The following is a 27,282-nucleotide window of genomic DNA, read 5'->3' as shown; positions in this document are numbered from 1 at the left end:
GTATAACTAATTTTATGATGTATGGATATTTAGATATTTGGTTCAGATACATCTAAATTTGGAGCAATTTTATATTAAAAACAATAATATCGAATGTGTAAATGAAGGAAATTACTTCAATTCATAATACACACAGATATAATATAAAATGGCTTTATTGATAGAACATGGAAACGTATGTCAATTTAAAATTATAAGATAAATTAATGAAAAATGCTACACTTATTAGTTGACTGTTTGATGATTTGTTTGATTTGCTCGGGGACGCAGTGTCTTTTGCAATACATGCGCGTCTGCTGGTTCTATTCTCTTATAATAATGCTCTTTAGTTTCGACAATCTCAAATCCAAATTTCTTATAAAAATCAATCGCACCTTCATTGCTTATCTGAACATGTCTGTGAATTGGGACGAGTATAAGAACATACTTTTTTAAATTGTATGTTATAAATAAAACTATTGCAGATCATACTTACAGGAAGATAGAATCAAAATTACCATCCTTATTAACATAATTTAAAACATGCTGAACCATAACAGTGCCAATTCCTAATCTTCTATAAGGATAAAGACAACCCAATGTCATTATATATAAACGCCTAGAATTTTCTGAAGTGTCTACACGGCAACAAACTGCTCCAACCTGAAAATCAGATATAAATTAAAACAAGCTTATCTTCTGTTTAAATTAAAGTTTAATATTGGATCATTGATTTTCAAACTTTTAGTTGCAAAAAAACTCAATTTTTTTCTTATGAGTGCAACACTTTAAGTTAAACCATCAATATAATAGCATGTCTCTTTCCCTGATTAGTATGAATTTCTATGAAATATAGATATTAAGTTATTCAGATCATAATAATCATAGAGTATTTGAAGAGTGCTATACTAGAAAGAAATACTATACAAAAATTATTTCAAATACCACTATGTCATTATAATATGCTAGTTTGGCAAGTTCTCCCGCTTCCAGTACATCCTTATAAAACTTTTCGTTATACGAGACCGGGAACACGACTTGATTGAGCAATTTCAGCTGCTTTATGTTGTGCGGTGTCACGTCGCCTAATTCTATTTTCGACCTGTAATATATATTAAATATCCGATGAAAAATTGAAGGCGGGGGATGGTGTAAGAGTTCAAAAAAAAATTATCGTAAAAGAAAATATCACGATTGCAAATGTTTTTATTTAAATCTATTTTCGTTCGAAAACATCGATAAGCAATTCGACGAATATAAAAAATTAACAACTACGGACACACGTGTATAGAAAAATCTGCGCGAACAGACATAACCTTCGAAAGTTTGCATTTTACTCTTACCTGGTCATTTTAATAAGCGCCGGGAAGATTCCACGATCTCAGCGGAAGTCAATTATAATGCCTTTTTATATGCTTCTTCTTCGCACAAAGAGGAATAAGGAAAGTGCACGATATCTGTCAATAATTTACACCCACGACGTTTCCATCGAAATCCCGACGAACGAAAACAACACGAGATATATGTGAATTAGATATTTACTGATTTCGCGCTTAAAATAACGAATGCCTCGAATAGAGAACGAATAATTCTATTGGAAGAGATTGGAACGAGATGTCCCTTTTATTTACGTCGATAATATTTGAATATCATACAATCCCATAATGTTTATATACGAATATGTTTTTGATATGTTTGCGATAATAAATATTAAACAATAGACAAAAATTAGATTAGAATATCACATACATTACAGAAGTAAATTTCAATTACGAAAAAAATTTATAACTCCGTATATAAATGTTGCGAAAATAAATAAACGATGAAATGAAAAGAAACGCGCGAAAATGCAAAGTTTCTCTATCCGTATATTCTTTTACGCGATATGGTTCAACAACAACAAAAAAATACATAAGAAATATACAAAAGCTTTTGTGACGCCGAATATAATCTTGATCTACAAATTGCTCTATTACATCACAATTCTGATAATTGCATAAAAGAACCAATTCAATATATTTTATGTAGTGCTACTATTATACGATATATATATATATATATATATATATATATATATATATATATATATATATATATAATAGTACTTATTAGTTGCAACAAATTATATTATATTATATTATAGATATATATATATATATATATATATATATATATATATATATATATATATATATATATAATATAATATAATATAATTTGTTGCAACTAATAAATTTTGTGGCATCTTTATCTTATCTTTATCTTTAACTATACAAATTTTATAAAATAATGTATAAAGGGCAATTTAAAGGCAGAAATGTATTCAAAGAAAATTACGGAAAATGATCGTCCTTTTTTTCTGTTCGAATGAAAGTTAATTGTTTTATCAAGCTTTTGTAATTAACCCTCTTTAGCATCCGATGTGTAATACGACGTCATCCAGTTGGCGCGACGTTAGATGGCACGTGTGACGCGCGCCGCCATCTTATATGCACCACATGACCTCGTTGCGGTGTCCCGTGACCAGCTCACGTGAATTTTGACAAATTCAAACGTTTTTTTTTTTTCTGGCGAGGGATGGACATCTTGGAACAGCAGCTCGAACAGCAGGATGTCAGGTAGCGTTTACGTTAAATATCGACTATCTGATATCATGAACACCTATCCCTTCCGTCTCGCCCGAGGTCTCCCCAAGGTCATCATCACTTCGTGCACAGTACGCACTTATTTACGCCGTAGGACCGACACACACAGTCGTCGAAGTAATATGTATAGCGCATGTAAGTCGGTTAAGATGAGACAATATTGAAACGTTATTTAATTTTTCAGCGTCGTGAAGGACGACGGTGCTGGCACGGGAATCGTTATAGAAGAAGCAGAAATTGTGGATTGCGAAGGTGAAAATATACTGTAGCTAGAAGCAAATCTTAAACACACACATCATCATTAATATTTTTATTTATTTGACACGACTTACTATTTTATATTGTCGTTAAGAATCAATTTTCATAAATATATATTTTATATTTCTAATAGGAGAGCCTATTGGAGAAGATGAAATGCGTTATCAAGAAGCTTTAGCGTACCGAGTTGTCCAAGTGAATGGCACAACAGCCATACAACCAACCAATGAGATAGAGCTACCTGTGTCGCAACCAGGGAATAATACTGTACAGGTTTTAACGTCACCAATTAATGGACAGTTTTATGTTATTGGAAATGCCAATGATGTCTTTACCACGGCACAAGCGTCAAGATCTCTGGTGCCAAGAGCAACCACATTGCAAATAGAAACTCCGAGAAATTGCTCTAGTGGCTTGAAGAAGGTTTATTTTAATATAATATTCATTGTTATTTTAACCATCCTAAATAGTTATGTTATAAATTAAATTCTTTTTTTTCTATTCTTTTCCTTTAGAGAGACGATAGGCGGAGAGCGACACATAACGAAGTCGAACGTCGACGTAGAGATAAAATAAATAATTGGATTACGAAGTTGGGTAAAATCATTCCTGATTGCAATGCTAGTACTAATACTGCTGGCAATGGCAGCAGTGGAGAGGGAAAAACCAACTATGAAACTCAGGTAAATGATCAAATGAAATTCTTAATATATAATAATTATAAAACAATATTTGTCATTATTTGTTGATAATAGAGCAAAGGAGGTATTCTGGCAAAGGCCTGTGAATACATAGGGGAACTGCGCGTAGCTAATCAAAATCTAGGTCAATGTCTGCGAGATAATGAGAAATTACGACAAGAGATCACAACACTGAAACAATTAGTCACCCAATTAAAACGCGAAAATCTTCAACTCAGAACGCAAATATCGTCCTCCTCATCGGCTACCAGTGTCGATGTTATACGTTTGAGTCCCTAAGTTTCCTTTTTTGTAAGTCAGTGATTTCTTTCTGTAAATACTAGGATCTTATGAATTGTCTTGTATGCAAAAGATCTAATTTTTTATTCTTTTCTCTGGCAACTGCACTGAACTTAATCAGATATTTGAATTTTATTGCATAAAATCAAAGTTGGAATTTCTAGTAGTATAGTCATAACTGCACATTTATGATTTCATGTCAACATTCTATTATCTTAATCTCTATGGATTAATCTGATTTTAAATTAATTTATTAATAGCATCAATTTCTAATTGGTAAATAAAACAAAATTTTGAGTTTGTAAAATAGTTTGCAAAAATTACTGGTTACTGAAAAAATTTTCGAAAATCAGTGTGTATATATTTTAATACAATTCGAAATTGTAACAAAACAAGGAAGAATAATTTTCGTTGTATTACATATATATAATTATTTCATTATAATATGCTATGCAAGATATAATATAGCTAACAGCTAACATATGTGTAATTACTTTTTATATTACATGAAAATATCATTGGAAAATTAATTTATTCATATCAAGTAAATTATGTATAGAATGTTCTACTTAATATAATATATTAAATTCTATAGAGATTTTTCTCAAATTTTTGGAGATATATTTCTATATATGTCTTGTTTAATGGTATTAGATGATAGAAATCATAAGATTGTTACAGTTGTGTAGTTATGACTATTATGTGAAAGATTTGTCTATGAGTAGACATAGAAATATCATATATAAATTTAACATGTCAATATAACTGGCATACGTTGAAATATCGTGGCTGTGAATATCAAAACATTGACATGGATTTTTTTTTTCTGGAAAAATGATTCGAAATTGTAGTGCAGAAAGACAGTTTTATTTGTTGATTCTTATATATGAAATCCACAGATATGACAAATGAACGGTTGCGCAGAGTTTGTTACATATTTTTTATCTTTAATACCGTTTTCAAATAATTATAGGATAGAATATTTTATAGGATAAATCCGAAGATTTAAATTGTAAAATAGATCAATTAGACACATACGAGTGTAGTTATATAGTTACACATGTATGTGTACATATGTATAAAATTGCATATGGCAATAACATATTTTTTTCAATGGAAGGCAATTTGAAAAAAGGTGCATCTGAAATTTATTCTGAATTAATTTACTAAGCGTTAGATATCAGAATGTAATATATCGTTGATGTACATACCGCGGGTTTTATTGTTATATAATAATTATTATTATTAAAACGCGAAGTCTATTGAAGGAGTAGTCTGTGAATTTATTCAACAAAATTACCATCTATTCCCGATATATTTACGCTTCTCTTATATAATTCTTGCATAATTCTTTTATTGTATTTTTTTTTTTTTACATATCATACAATGGAAATGATATCGAAGTCAATGGAACACTAGTCATGTATACACATTCTTATTTCTCTCGTATTTATCTTCATTTGAGAATTTCACACCTTGATCATTTATCTAATCTATCATGTGTGTTCTTTTTCTAAACTTTCAAATTATGCAATCATGTTTATAACATTTCATCGTTAAAGTATAATGTTTAATTACGTGTAACAGTTGCGATTATTATTTATCGCTCTCTTATATAGTTACAATACTTAATATACATTACAATGTATATATATGTTACAATACTTAATATACTCCATGATTCAATCTCTTGCAAGATAAGAACTACTGTATCATCCACTGTGATCAATAATTAGGAGAGTATCTTTTCGTAACAATAATTCTAATCTGCATGCGTTACAATAAAACGGGAAAGCCATTTTATATACTTTCGTTTATATTACACATAAACAAAAAACATCGGAATATTAATTTCCCGATTAACAAAGCGGACAAGATGAAAGTATATCTTTGCAGAAGATAAAATTACTTTCTCTGATAATATCTGATTAATTACAAGTAACTTACGCGAATTTCGAGTCAAGTCCATCCTCGAGCACACGGAGCGTGTTTTTAAATATATGTCTCAGGTGCATTTAAGAATGTCCCACTTTATTGTCTCAATCGTCACGTACATGACATCGCATTGTCTCGAACAATATTTCACTGCAAGGTAGTATCAGAAGTTTCAATGCAATTTCTCTATTTACAATTCATTTGCTTTCACGGATGATAGTAAATAATATATTATATAATCGATAACCTGCTGCTTTTGTAGCCTATGTAGTATATTTTTGGCAAGTTATCTGCAGTTCACAAGCTAGACCGGGACATTCTTAAATGTTAGGACCGAGATACAGAATGATCAATATCTTAAAATTGCTTTTAAGTTACAAGTTAGACATTTAATCTTCTAAATTCCTGAATGCTTGCTGTATGTCTTCATGTAATTGATCAAAGTCCGACCTAATCTTGGCTTCGCCATCCTTAACAGGATCCTAAAAATTTAATAACACATTTTTATAGGAAGGAAAAAATATGTTAAAGTTATATAAAATTATAAAAAATCTGCCAGATTAATATTAACACAGAAATATTGAAAATTACCCACCTTGAACTTCATAGAGCTCAATTGATAAAGAATATTGCCCATACTGTCCCTAATGACATTCCACGTGATTTTATTATCTGATTGGGCCGTTGATTCGACCGCGTGTCTCGCCATATCGTAGAAAGCAATCATATTTCGTAACATTCCCACAGTTTTGTAGAATGGACAAAAACGATCGTACGGCGAATAGCTGTAGAAAAATTTTTAAAAATTAAAAAATTCTTTCGACCAAGTGTACTTAACTATTTACATAAAATTAAGAAAAAACATTCAAGAAAATATTAAGAAATGATATGTTATACCTGTTTTGTTGTAAGAAATCATCCTTTAGCAATTTTGCTACTTCGAGCGTAATTTTATCCGTTTCGGCGAGTGAAGCCTTGCCTACTAGTTGAACGATTTCTGACAGGTCTTCTTCTTCTTGCAAGATTTCCTTCACTTTCGTTCTCAGCGGGACGAATTCCTGGAAGTTTTTATCATAGAAATCGTCCAATGCTCGCAAATATTTGCTGTATGATATGAGCCAATTGATAGATGGGAAGTGTTTACGTTGTGCAAGTTTCTTATCCAATCCCCAGAACACCTGCAAATTAAATCATTCATTAAAAAATCATCAATATATCTTTTTTACACATACATATTCACATAGATATCATTTGTACCTGTACAATACCGAGCGTCGCACTAGTCACAGGATCAGAGAAATCACCACCTGGTGGTGATACAGCACCAACGATACTAACGGATCCTTCACGATCCGGATTTCCCAAACATTTGACTCTATATAAAAATTAAAATCCGATATTTTTAGTTGTACATGAATTAGTTGCATCTGTATTAATCACAAAATGTTATCTCTACTTTTTTATATAAATCTCTCATAAGATTGAAAGTTAATTATATAGTATAATACAGTTAATTATTTAATTAACTATAGTTAACTAAATAGTTAATTATATTAAATTCTCACTAATATCGTAATTTCTAGGAAAAAAATACATACATACTTGATTAGTATTTATTAAATATTATAAAATAAAATAATACGCTGTACCTTCCGGCACGTTCGTAGAAGCTGGCTAAACGAGCACCAAGATAAGCAGGATAACCAGAATCGGCAGGCATTTCAGCCAAACGACCTGAGATTTCTCGGAGGGCTTCGGCCCAACGAGATGTCGAATCCGCCATCATCGACACGTTGTAACCCATGTCTCGAAAGTATTCGGATAAAGTAATACCTATATATAATGAATAATGAATGGATTATTGATTGATTAAGTAATATGTGTGCAGTTTTATATTTTTGTCTTATAGTTAATGAATTGCAATATATTTTCTTCAATAACGTATTGCATACCTGTGTAAATAGATGCTTCACGCGCAGCCACCGGCATGTTAGATGTATTGGCGACTAAAGCGGTACGTTTCATAATGGACTCGGTAACACCATCAATCTCTACAGTCAACTCGGGAAAGTCGCGTAGTACTTCAGACATTTCATTACCACGTTCTCCGCAACCGACGTAAACAATCACATCAGAGTTAGAGTACTTTGATAAGGCTTGCGAAATGACCGTCTTGCCGCAACCAAAAGCACCGGGAATGGCTGTGGTTCCACCTTGAACGCATCTGAAACACACGTTTTAAATATTTCTAGATACGTCCAATAATACGAGCTTTAACATTTGAAAACAAATATTCTTACGGAAAAAGAGAGTCCAAGACTCGTTGGCCAGTGAGTAGAGGATGATTAGCTGGCAATTTTTCAGTGACTGGACGAGGTTGACGGACTGGCCACACCTGCATGCATGTAACAGTAAATTCACAACATGCACAATACACATTCAAAACTCTCACTATATGTCTGCTACAGAAATGAACTTCGTACCTGAAGCATGGTATATTTCTGCCTTTCGCCATCGAATTCAGTCTCCAATACGACATCCTAAAGATATACGTAATACTTAAGCAAATTTATACGATATAAAGTATAAAGAGAATGAGAGAAAAATATCATGTAGGAAATATAATCTTACATCAACGGTATAGTTGCCAGCTGGCGCGATGTACGTGACTGTGCCTTTGCATTTAGGTGGCAGGATCATCCAATGCTTTACCAAGGTATTCTCGTGTACAACACCATACATGTCACCACCCGTGATATGGCTACCGTTTTTTATATTGTGCGGATTGAATTCCCAGGCAGCGGTACGCGAGAGTGCCGGTACATTGACACCCTTCGGGATGTAGATCGAGCTTGTGAGCTCATTGATATCTTTCAATGGACGTTGAATACCGTCAAAGATGCTGCCGAGAATACCTGGACCCAATTCGACAGATAATGGCTTTCCGGTACGAAGTACGGGATCACCGACTGTCACGCCACTTGTTTCTTCATATACCTAAAAATATATTATGAAATTATCCAAATTATCTTCATACTTCAAGATGCAAATGAACTACAAATGTGCATATTTGAATGTTTATGCTATACCTGTATTGTAGCCATATCACCCTCCAATCTAATAATTTCTCCTACTAATTCATAGTAACCGACTCGCACCAGCTCATACATAGCTGACCCAGACATTTTTTCAGCGGTAACCACTGTAATAAGAAACATATAAATATGTGTGTAATATAGAACAAAATTTATGCAAGATGAGAACTAACCAGGGCCAGATACTGCATAGACATATCCAAATTTGCCCTCCCGCTCCTCATGTGCAATCTTAGCCAAACTTTGGTTCGTCATTTTGAATGCTTAATTTATCTGAAAACGAAAAATCATTTAGCAATCTCTATTTATTTGATAATACTTTATTTTGCGACAGAGTTGAGAAGTTATCAAGTCCTGAGAATAAATATATGCAGACGATTATAATTAATGTTCCTTTTATTTGCATTTTTACATTTTTGTGCTTATAGGATGTATATAGATCTTTTTAGACAGGCAAGAGACAAAGTTAATTATATAGTCGATGCAGAAAAGAAATCAACAACCTATACTTTATATTTTCGCGCTTAATAGAAACAAGAGGGAGGGGGGGGGAAGAAACGAACTTATATACGATTACATTGATTAAAATAAATGACATATAAAAAAATGCAAACTTAAACAGAATGGACTTATTAATCCGGTGTTTTGGCATTATTATTTGCAACATGCAATCCGCCGAGTCGCTTCGCAAAGGCCAGATCTTCGGAAAAGTACAGCTGTCACACGCTGGCTGCGATTCACGTGAGCAGATCGTTCAAAAAAATAGGCGTAGCCTCGCGAAGCCCGCGAGCCGTCTGCTAGGCAATGGAATGGCGTTTTTTTTATCTGGATGACCACGAATGTCAATATACAGTCCCCGGGTGATCGAGAGAGGCGCGTCGTCGTCGAAAATCCATCGAAAATTCACGGATTCGTGTTCGATCGGGAAAGACGATGGCGTATGCAGAGCGACACACTGGATCGATATTACACGCGCTGAACTTACTCATTCACGCGAATTTCCGTGAAGCGTTGAATTGAGCATCCGCTCGGATGATCGAGGGAACAGTGTCAACGTCGTGCTTTGACGAGAACGATTCAATGCAATACTCACCAACGAGATGCGATATTCTCAAGAGCAGTCCAACCAGCAACTTGAATACGTGCTTCTCTCACCGAGTCCAGCCTAGCTGCTATCACAAGACAGGTCAGCTGACTGGATCGCGTGCCGATCCTCAATTATCGGGCGCACACGCGCATTAAGATAAATCCGCATGAGAACTATAGCGATAAATTGCCCTAGCGTTCAAATTGATATCTTTTTGTAAAGAGTGAGTAAATTTAATGAAACTGATAGATTATGCAAAGTTATGTAAAGTTAGTATAGTATGGTAAATTATATATAGTTTTTTTTTAAATTTTAATTTAAGTTAGTTAAATTTTTTTAATTCTAATGAATTCTTTATTCGTTCGTATTCTTAAAAGAATTAAATAATAGATTAAGTTGATGTACAATAGAATAATAGTACTATAAAATTATTCTCTTAATGAAAAACAAGTAATGCTATATAAATAACTAGATAACATTTATTTTATAATTTTCGATGATAATTATATAATAGATATAGAATATACATATAATAAATTTAGATATATAAGGCACATACAATATAAGGCATATACAAATACATATACATATATATTTCTTTTTCAAATATTCATTTCTTTAATATTAAGCAAAATTTTAAATGGAATTTATTATTTATGGAATAAATGGAATTTATGGCAAATAAAAATGTTAAAAAAATATATACATATACATATATATGCATTTATAAAAGAAAATATATATATGTATACAATCTGTAAATTTTATTTTTCTTGATTAAATAATTCTTATTCATATATAACATATAATTAAAATATAAATTTATAAACAGATGAAATTGTGCGATATCTCATAGTTTAAGGCACAATGTGTATTAACAAATATATATATATCTAGTATATCAAAAGTTTTTTAAGTCAAAGTTTTATTTTAAAATAAGCTTCTATTAGAGAGATTATTAATTGATATATTTCTCTAAAATTATCGGCTTGTTTCTACAAGATTTATTTTGTGCAATATTTTTAATTTTTGTTTTTCACATTGGAGTATACTCAATTTATTTTCATAAATTAACTCTTATGTATTCTGCAAAAGCACTGCAAAGATTATTAACTATCATATCAATTGCTTCAAAAACAACGATAATAATCTTCTGCAATATATTGAAGTCTGAATTGCTTTGAATACGATCATGCAAGTCGATTTTCCATAGTTTTAAATTTGCTTTACAATACTGCCAGACAAAGGCAAAAGCCATGAGTAAAAAATCTTCCTTATCTTCAGAATGTTTCATTAATTTTTGAACGATCTTAAACAGTTTTTTCAGACATTCCTCATTAATTTTCATACAACTCATATCTTTAAGAAGAGGTTCGAAGTCAGGAATTATTGGCAGATTCATAGTCCTAGGACAAGCATCGCTCATATAGAACTTGCTTAATAACTCAGAAAATAACTCAGAAAATTTTTTTAACTGATCAGCAGTAGAATCATAATTCTGGGAACCAGATGGATTGTTTTTATAATTTTCCTTAAATATATCCGATTTCATGAGACGAACAACATATTCAATAGGATCTAACAATATAAAACCGTTTACTTTTAGTTTACCCTGTTCGAATGACCATATAATATTATGTGGAGTCTTGTCTGTTTGAGCAGCGGGCTGGTTACCAGATTGGCTAACAGACTGATTAACAGGTAATAATTGTTCACGATGGTTTATGTATTTTATCACTTCCGCGTTCTCGGATATTTTACATATATTTCTTTCGGCAGCCTTTCGCGTAACGCGATTAAATTTCTTACGGAGATTTTTCTTACGCAAATTATCTTTGTAATCATTAATGATTTTACCTTGAGTGCTCTCAATGATATCATTGGCGAATTGAATCTTTACCACAGCGCCAGTGAAAAACATAATATGTATTGCCAAATTTAACGCGTCCATGCTACTGATAGTCTTGTCTGTCATATATTTATCTATCATATAATAACCTTGATATAAGATACCAACACCATTCAAGAAAAGATTGCCACCTTGTACAGTATTAAAAGCCACTTTTGCAAAAGAGGGTATCGTTTTACCACTTGCAGCAGCTTTGGATAGAGCAGCTGATCCTCCAAGTGATCCAAAACCAAATACTGTACCAGCTATACCAAGCCAATGAGGTAATGCCTCTTTATCCAAAATATCAATAGATTCCTTGTGGTTTTTACGATCTGCCAATTGTTGAGATGATCGGGCGACTGTCCAAATACCACTTGCACCACTAGCAACAAGACCTATAATAAATATCAAAACAATATGAATAACACTACATATAATACGAAATGTTTTATAAATTCGTACTATAATTATTATATATTGATATAAAATTATAAAAATCATATAATCAATATTTAACATGTGCAACAAAATTGATATATCAATTATATCTTTTAATAATTTACCTGTTACAATAGCAGCTGGTGCAAGAGGTGTAAATAATGATGCTACACCTAAGCCAGCTGTGCCAAATCCAGCAATAGTAGAAACAAAATCCATTCCATTGCAGATTCTTGTTGTCAATGCACATGCAGGAGAATCTATAACTTCAAGCCAAACTGTTGAATTGTCTTCTGTTACAGGATAAGATAAATCTGCTTGATAAACACCATCCTTAGGCACAACCATAGTGCATGGTGGTAAATTATTGTTTTTTATATAATCTGTCCAATTCTCATATACTCTGCCACAAATATCAATATACCATATCTCGTAATCTTCTTCAATTTCAGTTTTTGTATTTTCATTTTGTTTTGAATTCTTTACAGTGTCAGATTTTTTTTGAATATTTCTCCTAATTTTAAAAATGGGGATAGGTGATACTGCAGATTCTTTTTCCTCTTCTTCTTTTTCTGATTCACTTACTTCTGTTTTTGTTTTTGTTTCTTTTTCTACTTCTTTTTTCTTCAGTTGTACATTCATTTTAGGACAGAATATTATATTGTAAATTATACCAAAATAAATTGGTTGAGTATCATCATTTTTTATTATATATTCACATATTTTATTATATATCATATCTATAATACTTTTAGCTTTTTCATCATAATTCACTGTATCAGTTACATCAGCATCTATGTCATTTGAATGTTCTGGTTTCCAGGAGCAACTATTATTATTTTCTGTGTTTTCTTTACTTGCATTCTCATTGCTCGTTGGTAATCCATAAATCGCATAACCAATATTCTGTCGTAGATACTTATGTTCACTACGTTTATATTCTATGCAATCAGGAAGGAATTCATAGAAGTATTGTTGCTGTTCAGCAGCAAGATTCTTCATTTCTTCCTAAGAAACAAATATAAAAGATTTTATATCTCTATTAAATGAATTAAAACAAAAGATCAAAGAACTAATTTCTTAATTTCAAAAACTTTTTGAGAAGGCAAATAAGTAAACTATAATTACAAATAAATAATACCAAGACAATTAAATTAAAAAGCATCTCAATATAAGTATATATGTTTTAAAATTAAGAACATACCCAAAGTGTATTTGTAGTTATTTCGTTATTTGTAGCCATTATATTCGCAGAAAATCCTCTCTTTAAAAAGTATAAAGAATCTAAAGACCTCTTTTCTGCAAATAAAATTACATTAATTATTGATCTGTATATGGTTTTACTCAAGATTATTGATTTATAATATCAAGTTAGAAATTGATTGTTGATTGATTGATTATTATTCAAAAGTCGCTTTGTTAAAGTTTTCTTCATCTTGTACATATCTTAAAATTATGTATCAAAATATACATATATATCGCAATTGCACATTCTACCTTATTTAAAGCGATGATATCATTTTAGCAAGATTTTAACCTCGCAAAATGACATTTTATACTAATGCTCCTTTCTTATGCAAAATAGTTAATTAATTAATTAAATATATAATAATATAATTAAATTTATATTTAAGTAATATTATGATATCAAATTGTAACAATATTCCCGGTTTAATTAAAGCACTGTATTAATTCTGATCATCAATATTAATTTTGTCATCTGGCTGTTATAATATTTTTCAGCACTTTTTCACTATTTCCAAAATCGAAAATATTATGAATGTTTCACAATAAGAATTCTGTGTATCGAATTTGTCTTTTATATATCGATATATTACAGTTTTCCGGAGACATTTTAGAATATCAAGTTTTAATGATGGATGAAAAGATTTGACAATTCATTGTCAGTATTTTAATTATTTTTAGTCATAATCACAAATAATTATATAATTAAAAAACAAGATTTAATTTAGTAAAATAATTATAATATAAAAACATAGAAAATATTTTTATTACCTTTTAATATATTTTAGCACATAAAGTTTCTTCTCTTTCTCTGATTTGAGATCTGGCATCGATTGGGTAAGGTAATTATTTCTTGAACAACTGAACGAGAAATGTTCGAATACTTAACTAGAAGTCAACTTTATCTGGTGAACGCTCAACACTGAATAAAGACTCCGCATGCAATGGAAACTCCGCAAAAAATCAAAAATGAAATGTATACGCGAGAAAGAACGGTGAATACCCGAATTTTACATTTCAAGAATTCATCGTTTTTATAATCCCAGGTCATCTTAAAGGCCGTATTACACTATGAGCTGCGGGTCGGTTGCAGATGGGATTAAGGTCGATAGTTGCGAATTGACCAATCAGCCTATAAGCTACTTTGCTCTGATTGGTCAATCCACAGTCATCAACCGTAATTTCAAGCCGCAACTCGTAGCCTAATATGACCTTAAGTATGATTTGAAGATGCTACATTGTCATTTTATTAGGCGTGTTCATTGAACTTATACCAATTCAATAGGCGTGTTCAGTGTAGAACAAACCGCTTATTAACAATCCAACGTAATTGGCTCTTACTTAGAACGAACAAATCGAGTATTGATAAGACGATAATCCAGCAACTGTTAAGGCTTCATCTAATAGCTGAACGCAGCCTTTGGATGGAGCCTTAAGTTTATTTTGATATCATGTGACTAAAAATAAAGATTTCCCAATTCGTCATTCTTAGTCACATGATGTCTTTTGAAAATCATCGATGAGTGTCAACGTAAAAAGCAGCTTTATATGGACGACCAATGCCACAATATTAAAATAATGAAATATATATATTTGAAATGTGTATCCCATTCACTATTTTTAATATAACTTGCTAAAAAATCTCATGATGTATCAGGTGGGAATTTTTCTAGTTGCATTTTTTGTAACAATTTTCTTCCATTTTTTCGTTTTGCTTCCTCATAGGAGAAACCCTGCCAAAAATGTTCAATTAAAATTGATTAAAAAAAAAAGTAATCCGAATTGATGGGGATTTCTGCACCGAAAATACGGTATTAAAACCGATTAAAACATAATCGGTTTTAATATCGAACATTTAATTTCGGCAGGGCAGCTTTTAAAAACAATACGATGTAGGCGCATTATTTTGGATTATATATTCCGATTATTCCTTTATTTAGATTGACAACAATATGGATTAGAATGTAATGATTTCGGATTGGAAATAATCCGCGAAAGCAATATTAAAATCGATTATAATTTGTTCGGAATTAAAGCGATTACTTTTTTCACGCACGGATTGAACCGATTAAGTTAGTTTAGTTGTCTCGCAAATGACAATTAACAAGAAAAATTTGAAAATTTAACTACATGTTAATAAATGTAACACGTTTCTACTTAAAAGCAATTGAGATGATGCTCGCGAACATTGCGAGCAATCTGCTAAAATTTGGCAAAAGTGTACAGAATGTCCAAAAGTTTTTAATCTTGAATACTTAACGCAAAGAAATTTTATTATTATGTTTTGAAAAGTTTTAAAATTGCAAAAATATGCAAAATGATGGTTTCCATTTAAAAATTTTAAAGTAATTTTTGCGCAACTCAACAATATTATTTAAAGTCACACTAACATTGTTACTTAAAATCCTACAACTTTTTATTTGAAACATTTTTTTCAAAAATGCTTTTATTTTCAAGATATTTGACCGTTGCGGACTTTTGAGACACCTCGGTAATGAATTATAAATAACATGGTATTCGGCTTTAGTGCTGTAAACATTGGCGTGTTATTGTTTACAGTTTTATATCATTCGTACGGCAACACTTGAACAGTAACGTAGTAGTAGCGTGCGAGACACTCGGATAAACTTTTTTAAACGCGATCGCGACAAGTCGGGAAATGTGAGCAATGAACAATGAGTAAGTGAGCACAGTGAGCGATAGTTAGATCTTACAAAAGTTATTCAGTTTTTCTCAGTACATTTCTAAATCTTGCACTTGAAACTTAAGTGAATCTATATTTTTCCTTCATATGAGTAAGAACCGTACAAAAAACGCATACAATAAAAAGAACTCATTTTAGACTGCACTAAAAAATCATTAAAATTTTCTTTTTGCCTAAAATTTTTAATAACAATACCTGGAAAAATAGGGAATTTTTAGTCAAACCAAAACAATTTTTTTTTTTTATATTTTATTTTATTGTACATAAGTATTTACTCATATTTAAATATTCTTTCTCACGAAAGATGATATTCCATTAAATAATTCGTTTACACTTTTGTTTGCATTGAAAAAGCAATGGTACAGCAACTGTTATGTACCACACGATGTTGATATACATTTACTAAATTTATTATGGCAGCATGGTGTTCTGAAATCTTCAAACACAGAATATACTTTTCCTCTCGTGAGTATATATATATATATATATATATATATATATATATATATATAAGGTATATTTATATATCATTGCTTGATTAAAATCTCACAAAGATTAAAAATATCCGTTAAAAAAATGTCGTTGAAAATAAGATTGCATAAAATTTTGTAAGACAGAGAAGAAATTGCAATTATTTCTAGCTAATTCGTACAAGATTCAATTCAATTACTAACGACGATATTTACAGTGACTCGCGAAATATAGAGAAAAAATTGAGAGCGATAGATAAATAAATTAAATTAAATTAAATATAACATGAGTGAAAAAAATACTTATTTAATTTTACACATTTCTCTATATGATCACACATGATCGCGCAATACTGATACTTTCTTAATTATCCGTCCATCCTTTGTAGTCATATATCGCATTGTATACATACACACATACACGCATAATTAAATATAATTAATAAATCGCAATAAAAATATTCTCATACTGTACAAATAAATATATGAAACATCAATCTATCATCGATTTACATTGTCGACGACTAGCCAAATTTTTAGCAGTTTCTTATATTTGGATAATACATATAGATAGATATATAGTTCTATATATACGATATTTCGGCCGAGAACCTCGACCTATCACGGTGTCATAGTTACGCAATAATGGTATATATATATATATATATATATATATATATATATATATATATATAATTTTATTATATTAACATTATTGTTTATTTTTGAGCTTGCCCTTAAAGAATCTATATAAATTTTACGTATATTTCGCAAAACGTTTATAATCCTGCCTATCTGTAATGGTAATCTCGTTATATTAACATTATTTTTGAGCTTGACCTTAAAGGACCGCGTGTCTGTAATGGTAATCTCGTTATATTAACATTATTTTTGAGCTTGCTCTTAAAGAACCTATATAAATTTTATACACATTTCGCCAAGTATTTATAATCCCGCGTGTAGCATTAATTTTTGAGTCTACATTTAAATGAGATTTTTTATTTAAAAAATCCCGAGGTAAATGCCTTTCGAGACGAAAGGAAATTGTAATATTCTACATAACAGCATGAAGTCTATGAAGGGAAGTCAGCTTCTCCTCATTCTTTGGACAAAGTGTTTACTTTCATAAAATTTAACAGAAAATCTCTGTGTCCGAAAAAATAAGCGCGAGTTTCCTCCCTAGACACGGCTCATCTCGTATATAATTATAATTTGCAATTACATTGGACGTAATTGTTCCGATATCCTCATGAGAGGTTCTTCATCGTGTTCATTCAAAATTTGATTCCAATGCTCATCCTCTTCATTTTCTTCGTTGTGCATCGAATCTTTCCTGAAAAACAATCGAAATTTTTCATTTACGTAATAAAACTTAAAAATAAAAAAAAAAATTATATATTAATCTTTTGATAAAAATAGATATCTATAATATAATAGTTATGAGACACCCTGCATATACTTACACGAGAAGATTACTTTGAAAAAAAAAATATAACTTAAATGATTAATAATCTCGTCTTTCAATAAATAAAATAATACTGTAAAAATTTTGATACTGCTAATTTCTACTGTAGATATAAAATCGAATGTTACTAACTGATATTTATTGTTAGAAGAGGGTAGAAATAAAGATTTTGGGCAATCTTTAAAGTAGGGCCAGCACTCGCCGTGAAATTTCCCGCGATTTTCCGCCTCGACGTATTCCTTGAGGAGACTAGCAAACGGCGACCGACTGGCACTAAAAACGAAATTATCGAGATTTTGTTGACGATTATAAAATGTACTTTACATTCTATAGTTATAATTATTCATATAAAACACAAAATTAGTTTGTAACAAAAAATTCACATTTGCAATTAATTGGCGTCTGAATCGAATCCGACTTACGTGAAGAACAATTTTAGCATTTCTCCGATCAGGCCAAAATTGTTAAGATGATGTCCCTGGACCTCGCAAATCGCCCTCAACACGCACGCTTTCCCGTTCATTCCCAAGGTGCTCAGCATATCTTCGGCGGTGCCATAAAGTAGGGCTCGTTCACCGCCGTGGAACGCGTTTTTCGGCACCTCTGCCATGTCCCGTTTGTGCAATCTACGTTTGATGAAGGCTGCAATAAAGTCTGCCATCATCATGCCGGCTTGTCGGCTCTTCAGCTTTCTGTCAAAATTAGACGGTAGCGCCCCGTATGGATTCTCGTTGTCCGTCAAGCCTAGCTTGTCGAAGTCGACTGAAATGAATTCCAATAGCCAATTCAAAATAATTTTACAAGATTTTCGTGAAAGGAATTTTTTATCTTTCGAATTGCGAGTAAGATTGTGCGTGAAAATTGATTATTTAATATTTAAGTTGAAATAAAAAAGTAGAAAATTCTCCGATGGATTACATTTACGAATAATATATATCATTATTTTTCTTCAAATAGATCTTTTTATTTTAATAAAATTTTAATATAGATATTAATTTTAATTTTTAAAAGGATAAATTTAAATTTAAAAAAAATAGGTTCTGGCGTCTTCTATTTACAGTAATGAATTTCTCACAAAAAGTAAATTAATTTAAAACACTGTTATTATTGATGATGAATTAAGTCACAATTTTCTCGATCTTTTATACTTTTGAAATAATTAGAAAATTCTCCAATAGATCACATTTGCAAATATATAGCCTTACTGTTCTGTAAATAGATGGAATTTTAATTCGACGGAATTTTAATATGGATTTTAATTCTAATTTTCAAGAAGAAATTAGAGTCTGCTATTATTCTATTTACGGTATTGAATTTTTTTTCAAAAAGTAAATTAATTTTGAATGTCAATTAACAATATAATAATTAATGACATTGAGTTAAGTTACATTTTTCTCGATCTTTTCCATCTTTATCTCGTTTCCCTTAGTATTTACAGTCGCGAGAGTACGTTCGATTCGCAAGAAAACTTTGCTTTGTACGAGTTCTCGAAAAGGAAAAAAGATGAAGATGATTAATGGACGGACTCACTCGTGAACGGCAGACTGATGGTTATATTGCTGAGAAAACCGTATGGTGGATGCCTTACGAAGGGCAACGCCAGCGTCGGTGTGATCGTCATAACCGTGCCGGGCGGTAGCGCGATTCTTCCGTCATTCGTGAACCAAAGGACCCTCTTCTGCCTGTGATGTGGCCGTTGGCCGGAGGCTTCGTTCTCCGCGTTCTTCTCGGCACCGGATGATTTTTTCAGCAGGGCTACACTGAGTAGCAGCAGTAAAAGTCCTCTTCGCGTCATCTTATCGTCCGGCAACTGCAATTAAAGTTCGCTTTACTAATTACTTACATAATTTACTATTAATTTATTTACTATTAATTTACTATTAATTTATTTACAATTTAAATTGTCGTACTCGTGATTATTTAGCAAATAATTATTAGATTCGTGAGCATCAATCGTCGGAATAATTAAGATTCCTACATTCTCCAAAATTTGTTTCGCTCTTATTTTGCTTTGTCAAAGAGATAATAGATCCAAAAACGTAGAAAATAAAGTTAATAGGTATTTTAACACATATAGGTGTGTTTTCACGTCGTAGATTGTAGACCGTGCGGATTAAATTAATGATCTTATTTACGAATACTCTGTAATTTTGTTGTCCTTCCTAATGACGCGCCGGAGTTTCAAGTAGGACGCACGACAGATACCGCGGAATTATATTTACGATAAATCGCAACGCGCACGATGCGTGCGTATATTTCGTATCGCACTCACGAGACTTACGGTACCCACGTTATTGGATCTCTCCGAAGGTAAAACGTTTCCCCGCAGGCATCAGGGAGGGAAAAAAAATTTTCTCCAGACAGATATCGCCGATGGATTTCGTCATCAGCACGATTAATATCCTGTTTGCGTGCGAGAAAATTTTCGCTTGATTGATATTCGGGACGAGCGCGTCCGGTCGCAAGTTTAGCCAATTCGGCCAATTAGAAATTTAATTTGTGGATAAAGAGGATAGATCGTTTTTTTTTTTTTTTTCAAAATAATCGTACGTCATTATTTTTTTGCGCACAACATTTATTCCGTCTAGTAAACGTGTATATCTAAGCATTTAAAAGACACTTTCAATAAAAATTTATTAATTATGATAATATAATATTAAAATTTATTAATTTATTAATTATGAAATCACATTGGTGGATTGAGAACTAAAAATTCAAAAATAAAGAAGCGAAAGCTCCGGAATTTTCGGAATTTTTTAATTTTATTTTAGATTTTAGATTGTCGTTTTATACGCATTGGTTTTGTAAGGACATGCTCTGCGGATGGCATGCAGAGCTAAACCGCATCTTAATTACGGTAAAAACGCGTCTCGACATCTCATCCTGTCTTCTCCCCTTCATCAAAGCGCGTCTGACGCACACATGTCATCGTGTCTCGCGTCTCCCTACTTATGGCTGCCGGGTTCACTAGGTTTTGGTCGGTTCCGTAGCTTTTTGATCGATGTAACAGTATATACAAACTGCAAAACCCGTGTGATTAAAGGGGGAAACCAGGCGACTGGGCTTTGCCCTAGAAAAACGCGATGTCATTTGTCCGTATAGGTACGCATATATCTTCGTGTCACATCGTCGTGTATACCGTAGCGAACGTACCGTTTGTTTCTCGAATGACTCAAGCACAATCATTGATCCTGTTGTATAAAATATAATTTTCTTCTCAATTTTTTTTTTTTTTTTTATGAGTGAAAAGTGTGCATTATATTCTTTTATTTTTTTACTCTATAAAAAATAATAATTATATATAAAATAAAATAATTGTAAAAATAATTTACAGTACATTTTCATTTTCGTCCAAGTATATATATTCCGTTATTGTGAGTTATCGATACGAGTTTCTTCCAACTTCCATATATATTTCCAATTAATTAAATTATGATATATTATTATATTTGTCCATATAAAATCAATCGAGCGCTTTAAACTTACGGCCTAAATTTTTGACAGTTCACGAGAAAGGTCAGTATCCTCTCCACACACCCATTACTGATTTTAATGTACGCCGATGTATCGTATCGCCTTTCACGAACTTGCCCCGAAATATGTCCACATTTTTGTGCCTCGAATATCGTAACGGATTTTCGTTATCGAATATATCACCGATATCACCCGAAATGTTTCTGCGAATTTTACGTATCTTCCTCAGCGGATTCAGCGGAAATCAACGTAGCCAATTTGATTTGATCTAGATCGTCGGCGAACCGGCTCACATCGTCCGACACGGTGAGAGTGAAGTTCGGCAGGGGAAAGAGGAATGAAGAAGTGCAGGGAAGAAAAGGTGGGCCGACCGCTAAGTGCATTGCGCGGAATACGAAATGCGATTGACCCGTATAATTTGATATGCGCGTGGTGTCGTCCACGCGAGGAGAGGGGACTTATGGCCGAGACGGCGCCTCGCATTAAAGCACCTGTAATTAGGTCCCGGTCCCCTGATATTGACTGCGGCACATATGTTTCGACGAAACACCGTTAGCTCGTAAAATCCGGGTCATTTTTAAAATCCGTGGTTCCTCTCCGTTCCCTTAGCGGTTCAAGAGAGAGACCCTGTATTCGCGATCGGATGCTTCCTCTATCGGGTCAAGCGATGGAGATCTCATTGGTAATCATTCAAAGTGGCCGTTAAATGTCGCATCATAACGATGTAAAACCGTTTATGACCAGAATGAGATATTCAGACCTTAGAAAAAATCTGGGAAGAGAATTTAAAAATAGGAACTCGATAATATTTGAATTGTAAATGATTGGAAATATAAAAATCTTTTGAAATTTAATTAAGCTTTAAGGATAGAAAGAAAAAAGAAGAATTTATATTTCGTATAGACCGTTTCATTTCTTAAACTCATCATCCCCAAAATGTTAGCAGTCAATTTATTATATTTTTTCTTTTTTCAAGCAAACGCAATTCTTACTACATATGTAAAATATTGCATAATATTGAGAATGCTAGTTTCTCCTAAGAAATATGCATTGGAAAAAGATTTATTACTATTATTAAACCGTTGTAAAACTTTTTATCATACTTTTTATCATATATATATATTCGAAAAGACAATCATTGCATCAGCTTATTCTATTATATATTCTTTCGGTTAAATCTCTTCAATCTAGATCCAAAGCCTAAAATCATTTCGCGACTGAATGCGTGATGCGCCAATTTCAACGATAAACACGTGTTACGGCTTCGCTTCGAAAGCATGCTGCACCCGATCTTATGTGCATCCGTACAGATGCATATTTTACATTCCTTCGCATCAAAGTGTATTAAAGAATTCTTGACCTAGTGCCCGCGCTTAACGGTAATAATGCTGTATTTAAAATATTTAAAAATTGTGCTCTCAATGACTTTTGCCAAAAAACATAAAATTATTTATCTATATTTTTAATCGTTCATTTATTCGATTGTCCGACACATCCAACAAAGTTTCGTTTCGTTCGATTAATAGTCAAATCAGTAATCAAATATTCTGTTGACCTTTGATTATTTGACCTGAGAATCATTTTAACGAAATAAAAAAAAAGAAAAGAAAAAAAGAACTGAATAAGATGATTTGCGAATAGTTCTCGAATTTATTCGTCCATTCTTAATCAAGATCATTTGTTTTTAGAGTGTGACCTCCGAGATTGCCATTCACGGCCAGTGCCAAGAATCGCCTTGTCGAATAATTAATTGATGGTGTGTGCGCATAGCCAAGTGTGACGAGGAGTAATTATTGCGCGGTCGTAATCTACTACTTTCTAATCATATGCGACACGTGCGAATGTTTTCCCGAGCAAACAATTAAATCAACTTGGCGTAATTACTACGAGAAAGAACGTATTAGAGTAATAAAATTTAAAAAAAAAATAAACTTAAAAGAGAATTTTTATTTTAACTGTTCTATGACATACTTTTTTAGTAATAATAAAAATTAGATTTTATGAAGGAGATGGGAGGAGGAACTATATGTAAATATTAGAACATAGATTTGAAAAATTTAAATATTATAATAGATATTAGCATTTTGACTTTCTTTTAAGAGAGTAATAATTAAAAAAAAATATATACCACATTATTTTCGCGTATTTCTTAATGAGTAGCATATAATGTTACAGATTACAAACCACTATTTCTAGAGATTTACTACGCATCGTAATCGCTTCCACGTAATACAAACATTTCTTTCATAAGACGCTATGCGTTCATTAATGCGCAAACACGCATGAGAGATCGTGCTTCTGTAATTCGAGATTTTCCACATCATAGCGAAAGCGAATGTGGCGATTCGCAGATGATCTGCTATGACTGTCTTACGTGTATAAATTATGGATCTAGATTTGAATGTAAATGGAAATATAAGATGTGCAGAAGTTTTATTTAAGCTTTATTAAGCTTTGTTACAATATAATAATTTTAAATGTTTTATAATAATTATCATACACGACATCAGATCAGATTAGATCTTTCTTTTATAAAATAAAAAAAAAGTTATATTTACAAAATTTGGATATTTTAGGGTGAAACAAAAAATATTATTAAGAGTTATTAAAAATTCATTTTTTGTCAATTAAAAATGAAGGAGAATTCGATAATTTTTAATTTAATTTTTAATTTAATAATTTAATTTTTAATTTTAGACCTAATATTAAATTAATATTAAATTTAATATTAAATTTTAATTTAATAATTTTATATATACATATAATATATTTAATTAATAACACTCTGAGATATATATCTCTTTCTAAGAAATATTTTTCTTCGCACTTTCGTTTAACATCCCAAAAACTCCCTATTTTAAAATAATAAAGGATTCTAATCAAGGTGAAATAATCAACCTTAAGACACACAAAGTGAATTAATCAGAAATCGAAGAAGGTCAAGTGAAAAATCGGAGGGGTTGATAGCGGTCTCGCGCATTAATGAGAGGACGATCGTTAAGGTCGAGGCCACGGCACGGATATCGCCTCGGGGATCCGACTAATATAAGTTCATACCCGTGTTGTAGACTCCAAAGGTCAGATGGACCTGGTCAAACGAGTAGGAAAATCCGGATTTTCAAAGACGCGAAATGTGCCAATGCACGAGGTCATGGATTTTGACACGTGGACTTTATAATATGAGGTAATGAATATGAGGTGACGAATGCAAGTACCGTTCGCGCGAGGAGGGCGAAGATGAGTTCGTATTTGTGTCAAAAAATATATAATACATTAACACTTTTATTTTATGTATTACTTGTACAATCTAAATAAAAGATCTTCAATATTTATGCGATGATTCAATATTTATTTCACTCATTTATTAATGATTTTCCATCCATCTTATTGTCGTCAAAATATTGATAAAAACTTTAAATTTCTAAATTTTGAGAAATAATATTTTAAGGATGTAAACGAATAAAAGAATGTCGTTTCTTCGTTAATATTTCAGTCAGATTCTGCCGATAAAATTCATACTCCTCGCGCGATCTCGAAAATAACGAGTTTGCAACGAGTCGAAAACTTATGGTTCGCTGAAAGTACAGTGCGAGATCGATTCTTCGTAATGTCTTTCAAAAGTAATACATTTTCAAAGTATAAATACGCGACCGTTATGCCGCATCTACGCATCTATGTGAATGCTTCTAAATTGATGCTGTGCGCTTGGTGTAATCATAAATCTCCATATTTCACTGCGCGTGCTTAACCACGGAGATTAATCCGTTCGTTCACTTCAACAAATCTCAAGATCTATCTGTCGACATATATCGAATGAAGAAAATCGAACGGCATAAAGAAAAAAGTTGAGGTATAGACGAAGGAAAAAGAGTTTGATGGTCGATTAAACCTGATATTACAGAGGAAGAGAAATATTTCTTTTTCCGGTCACTTGTCACTAACATAAAATAATCATCCAATGTTAAATGTAAAAATATCGATAAAACACACGTGCAGGCCTTCACAATAATTCTTTTATTTTGTCATATAATTGAAATATTTAATTACAAATTTTTACTGATTAAAAAAGAATTTATATGTGTATTTGATAGGTAAATAAAATTTTATAATTATAAAGAATAAAATTTCATTTTAAAAATAAAAAAATATACTTTGCGTATTGTTATAAACAGAATTAATGAAAGCAAAAGAAGAGGGAGGTTGATTAAATCTCAGATGGCTATAATTAACAAACCAACGATTAATATTTATAAACTTATTGTTTTACCTTTATTCACAACAACAGGTGCGATATTTCGCGACGGTGCAGCGGCTCGGATCGACGGCGGATCCGCCGGCCGGTGATATGTAGGGTAAATCTTGATACACACTGATTAACAGAGCTGATTAACAGAGAGCTGGCACACAACGGAGTTACGCGCCGAAGCAAGATATGTGCGCGGATGTCCAATTTTTCACGCGCACATATCTCTTTCGTCTGTACCCGAATAAGATGACAAGTGTCTATTTTATCCGGGCATTGTCGATCATAAAGAAAGATAGAGAGAAAAAAAGGGAGGAAAAAATGAAAAAAAACGAGCCGATCCAGTTCTCGCTCTTTCTTAACGCCCGTTCCGTTTCATGCCTATCCGGAGAGCGGACGGACGAGCGACGGATATCGAGATATCGAACGCTGCTTCCCGCGACTCGCACAGATGATGATCTGTCATCGCACAGATGATGATCGCGTAGCCGCATGTGTTTTATCCGCGACGCTTCAATTCGCCCATTGATTGGCCCTTGCGCTCCAAATCGGATATATTGGCATCAATTGAATATATTGGCACGATTAATTAATTTATGAGTCAGGATTGAGGAAGGGGAGGGAGTGAAGACTCGTGACTCTTTTCAATGCCCGTATCACCGATCTTCGGCACAAATCGAGATTGAATCGTCGAGTATTTTCTCCACGTTTTTTAACATAAATCTATCTGTATATTAATCTCGACACGCTCGGAATACTGTATACGTCAACATTTCATTCGCGGATCTTACATCCGATCAGTTTTCTCGCGCACTTCGTCGGGACTCTCCGAGACTCGCCCGATCCGCGATTATCTCTCTCGGAACGATACGCTATCAATCCGAATATTTATCTCCTTGTAACATCGTGCGGTTTTTCCTCGTCTTTGCTTTTCGACTTGACGTGGCTTGACGCGCCGGATTCGGTTGCTCGCGCACGCGGTGATAGTCGTGTCAGTGGCTCACGCGCCGACTTTTACAGACTAATCGCGATTCCGCGATCGCGTCGTCTCCGTCGCGAATCTCGCGTCCCCCCTTCCTCGGATTACGCGCGTGTACTCTCCTCTTTCCCCTCCCTCCCTCCCTCCCTTCCCCCCCACCCCAATATACGACTTTGGGTTCTGGGCGCTCGATGATTTAATATTTATTTATCAATATTTGATAGATTAATAATATTTATTAGCATCTTTATAGATATTATAGAGTATCTCGGAGATAAATATTTATACTTTACGCGTGTCAAAATATTTATTATCGTACATTATATATTTGTTTCTCTCTTGCGTTTATACTTTTATACATCTCTCACGAAGAAGGTGATAAACATTTGGAGCT

At 32.5% G+C, this 27,282-nt stretch overlaps 5 protein-coding genes across 8 annotated transcripts; 1 reads left to right on the top strand and 4 right to left on the bottom strand.

Moving 5' to 3' along the window:
• Positions 1-137: 137 nt before the first annotated feature.
• On the bottom strand, positions 138-1,610 carry LOC126859497 (probable N-acetyltransferase san). Its single transcript, XM_050610853.1, has 4 exons — positions 1,323-1,610; positions 925-1,081; positions 476-642; positions 138-397 (listed from the first exon to the last, which is right to left on the bottom strand). Exons 1-4 carry the CDS (start codon positions 1,328-1,330, stop codon positions 226-228), a joined length of 504 nt encoding a protein of 167 aa, XP_050466810.1. The 5' UTR covers positions 1,331-1,610; the 3' UTR covers positions 138-225.
• Positions 1,611-2,443: 833 nt separating this feature from the next.
• On the top strand, positions 2,444-5,135 carry LOC126859495 (upstream stimulatory factor 2-like). 3 transcript variants are annotated; one of them, XM_050610847.1, is made up of 5 exons: positions 2,444-2,597; positions 2,809-2,876; positions 3,016-3,305; positions 3,398-3,565; positions 3,638-5,135. In XM_050610847.1, the coding sequence occupies exons 1-5, from the start codon at positions 2,557-2,559 to the stop codon at positions 3,860-3,862; spliced, it is 792 nt and encodes a 263-aa protein (XP_050466804.1). In that variant the 5' UTR covers positions 2,444-2,556; the 3' UTR covers positions 3,863-5,135. The 3 variants fall into 3 exon arrangements, with proteins under 3 accessions (XP_050466804.1, XP_050466806.1, XP_050466805.1); XM_050610849.1 differs by having other exon boundaries at positions 2,471-2,695; XM_050610848.1 differs by having other exon boundaries at positions 2,472-2,741.
• A 51-nt stretch (positions 5,136-5,186) lies between these two features.
• Positions 5,187-10,135, bottom strand: LOC126859490 (V-type proton ATPase catalytic subunit A). 2 transcript variants are annotated; one of them, XM_050610832.1, is made up of 12 exons: positions 9,986-10,135; positions 9,066-9,165; positions 8,887-8,999; positions 8,429-8,794; positions 8,281-8,337; positions 8,098-8,192; positions 7,750-8,021; positions 7,447-7,630; positions 7,055-7,172; positions 6,695-6,975; positions 6,393-6,582; positions 5,187-6,279 (listed from the first exon to the last, which is right to left on the bottom strand). In XM_050610832.1, exons 2-12 carry the CDS (start codon positions 9,145-9,147, stop codon positions 6,187-6,189), a joined length of 1,851 nt encoding a protein of 616 aa, XP_050466789.1. In that variant the 5' UTR covers positions 9,148-9,165; positions 9,986-10,135; the 3' UTR covers positions 5,187-6,186. The 2 variants fall into 2 exon arrangements, with proteins under 2 accessions (XP_050466789.1, XP_050466790.1); XM_050610833.1 differs by having other exon boundaries at positions 9,878-10,082.
• A 305-nt stretch (positions 10,136-10,440) lies between these two features.
• Positions 10,441-14,605, bottom strand: LOC126848482 (uncharacterized). The gene is made up of 4 exons (XM_050589441.1): positions 14,325-14,605; positions 13,513-13,607; positions 12,434-13,316; positions 10,441-12,265 (listed from the first exon to the last, which is right to left on the bottom strand). The coding sequence occupies exons 2-4, from the start codon at positions 13,549-13,551 to the stop codon at positions 11,043-11,045; spliced, it is 2,145 nt and encodes a 714-aa protein (XP_050445398.1). The 5' UTR covers positions 13,552-13,607; positions 14,325-14,605; the 3' UTR covers positions 10,441-11,042.
• A 2,791-nt stretch (positions 14,606-17,396) lies between these two features.
• On the bottom strand, positions 17,397-26,940 carry LOC126848204 (uncharacterized). The gene is made up of 6 exons (XM_050588890.1): positions 26,247-26,940; positions 25,934-26,035; positions 19,723-20,002; positions 18,615-18,954; positions 18,325-18,465; positions 17,397-18,060 (listed from the first exon to the last, which is right to left on the bottom strand). Exons 3-6 carry the CDS (start codon positions 19,985-19,987, stop codon positions 17,946-17,948), a joined length of 861 nt encoding a protein of 286 aa, XP_050444847.1. The 5' UTR covers positions 19,988-20,002; positions 25,934-26,035; positions 26,247-26,940; the 3' UTR covers positions 17,397-17,945.
• Between the last annotated feature and the right edge of the window lie 342 nt (positions 26,941-27,282).

This window comes from Cataglyphis hispanica, chromosome 3 (genome assembly GCF_021464435.1).
Source record: "Cataglyphis hispanica isolate Lineage 1 chromosome 3, ULB_Chis1_1.0, whole genome shotgun sequence".
Lineage (NCBI taxonomy): Eukaryota > Metazoa > Arthropoda > Insecta > Hymenoptera > Formicidae > Cataglyphis > Cataglyphis hispanica.
Note: the sequence above shows the minus strand (reverse complement) of the source record. Positions and strands in the feature narration are given on the sequence as shown.

What these genes read in the sequence shown, in the direction of transcription:
- LOC126848204 (XM_050588890.1), bottom strand. Translation starts at nt 19,987, where the DNA reads ATGACGCGAAGAGGACTTTTACTGCTGCTACTCAGTGTAGCCCTGCTG. An exon ending in CATCAGTCTGCCGTTCACGA is followed by an intron (nt 18,955 to 19,722) that starts GTGAGTCCGTCC and finishes AATTCATTTCAG; the next exon opens with TCGACTTCGACAAGCTAGGC. An exon ending in TCTTCTAACAATAAATATCA is followed by an intron (nt 18,061 to 18,324) that starts GTTAGTAACATT and finishes ATTGTTTTTCAG; the next exon opens with GAAAGATTCGATGCACAACG.
- LOC126859497 (XM_050610853.1), bottom strand. An exon ending in CATATTATAATGACATAGTG is followed by an intron (nt 643 to 924) that starts GTATTTGAAATA and finishes TCTGATTTTCAG; the next exon opens with GTTGGAGCAGTTTGTTGCCG. An exon ending in AATTTTGATTCTATCTTCCT is followed by an intron (nt 398 to 475) that starts GTAAGTATGATC and finishes CCCAATTCACAG; the next exon opens with ACATGTTCAGATAAGCAATG.
- LOC126859490 (XM_050610832.1), bottom strand. Translation starts at nt 9,147, where the DNA reads ATGACGAACCAAAGTTTGGCTAAGATTGCACATGAGGAGCGGGAGGGC. An exon ending in CTATGCAGTATCTGGCCCTG is followed by an intron (nt 9,000 to 9,065) that starts GTTAGTTCTCAT and finishes TTCTTATTACAG; the next exon opens with TGGTTACCGCTGAAAAAATG. An exon ending in AGAAATATACCATGCTTCAG is followed by an intron (nt 8,193 to 8,280) that starts GTACGAAGTTCA and finishes ACATGCATGCAG; the next exon opens with GTGTGGCCAGTCCGTCAACC.
- LOC126859495 (XM_050610847.1), top strand. Translation starts at nt 2,557, where the DNA reads ATGGACATCTTGGAACAGCAGCTCGAACAGCAGGATGTCAG. An exon ending in AGAAATTGTGGATTGCGAAG is followed by an intron (nt 2,877 to 3,015) that starts GTGAAAATATAC and finishes TATTTCTAATAG; the next exon opens with GAGAGCCTATTGGAGAAGAT. An exon ending in AAACCAACTATGAAACTCAG is followed by an intron (nt 3,566 to 3,637) that starts GTAAATGATCAA and finishes TGTTGATAATAG; the next exon opens with AGCAAAGGAGGTATTCTGGC.
- LOC126848482 (XM_050589441.1), bottom strand. Translation starts at nt 13,551, where the DNA reads ATGGCTACAAATAACGAAATAACTACAAATACACTTTGG. An exon ending in TAACTACAAATACACTTTGG is followed by an intron (nt 13,317 to 13,512) that starts GTATGTTCTTAA and finishes TTTGTTTCTTAG; the next exon opens with GAAGAAATGAAGAATCTTGC. An exon ending in ACCAGCTGCTATTGTAACAG is followed by an intron (nt 12,266 to 12,433) that starts GTAAATTATTAA and finishes TATTTATTATAG; the next exon opens with GTCTTGTTGCTAGTGGTGCA.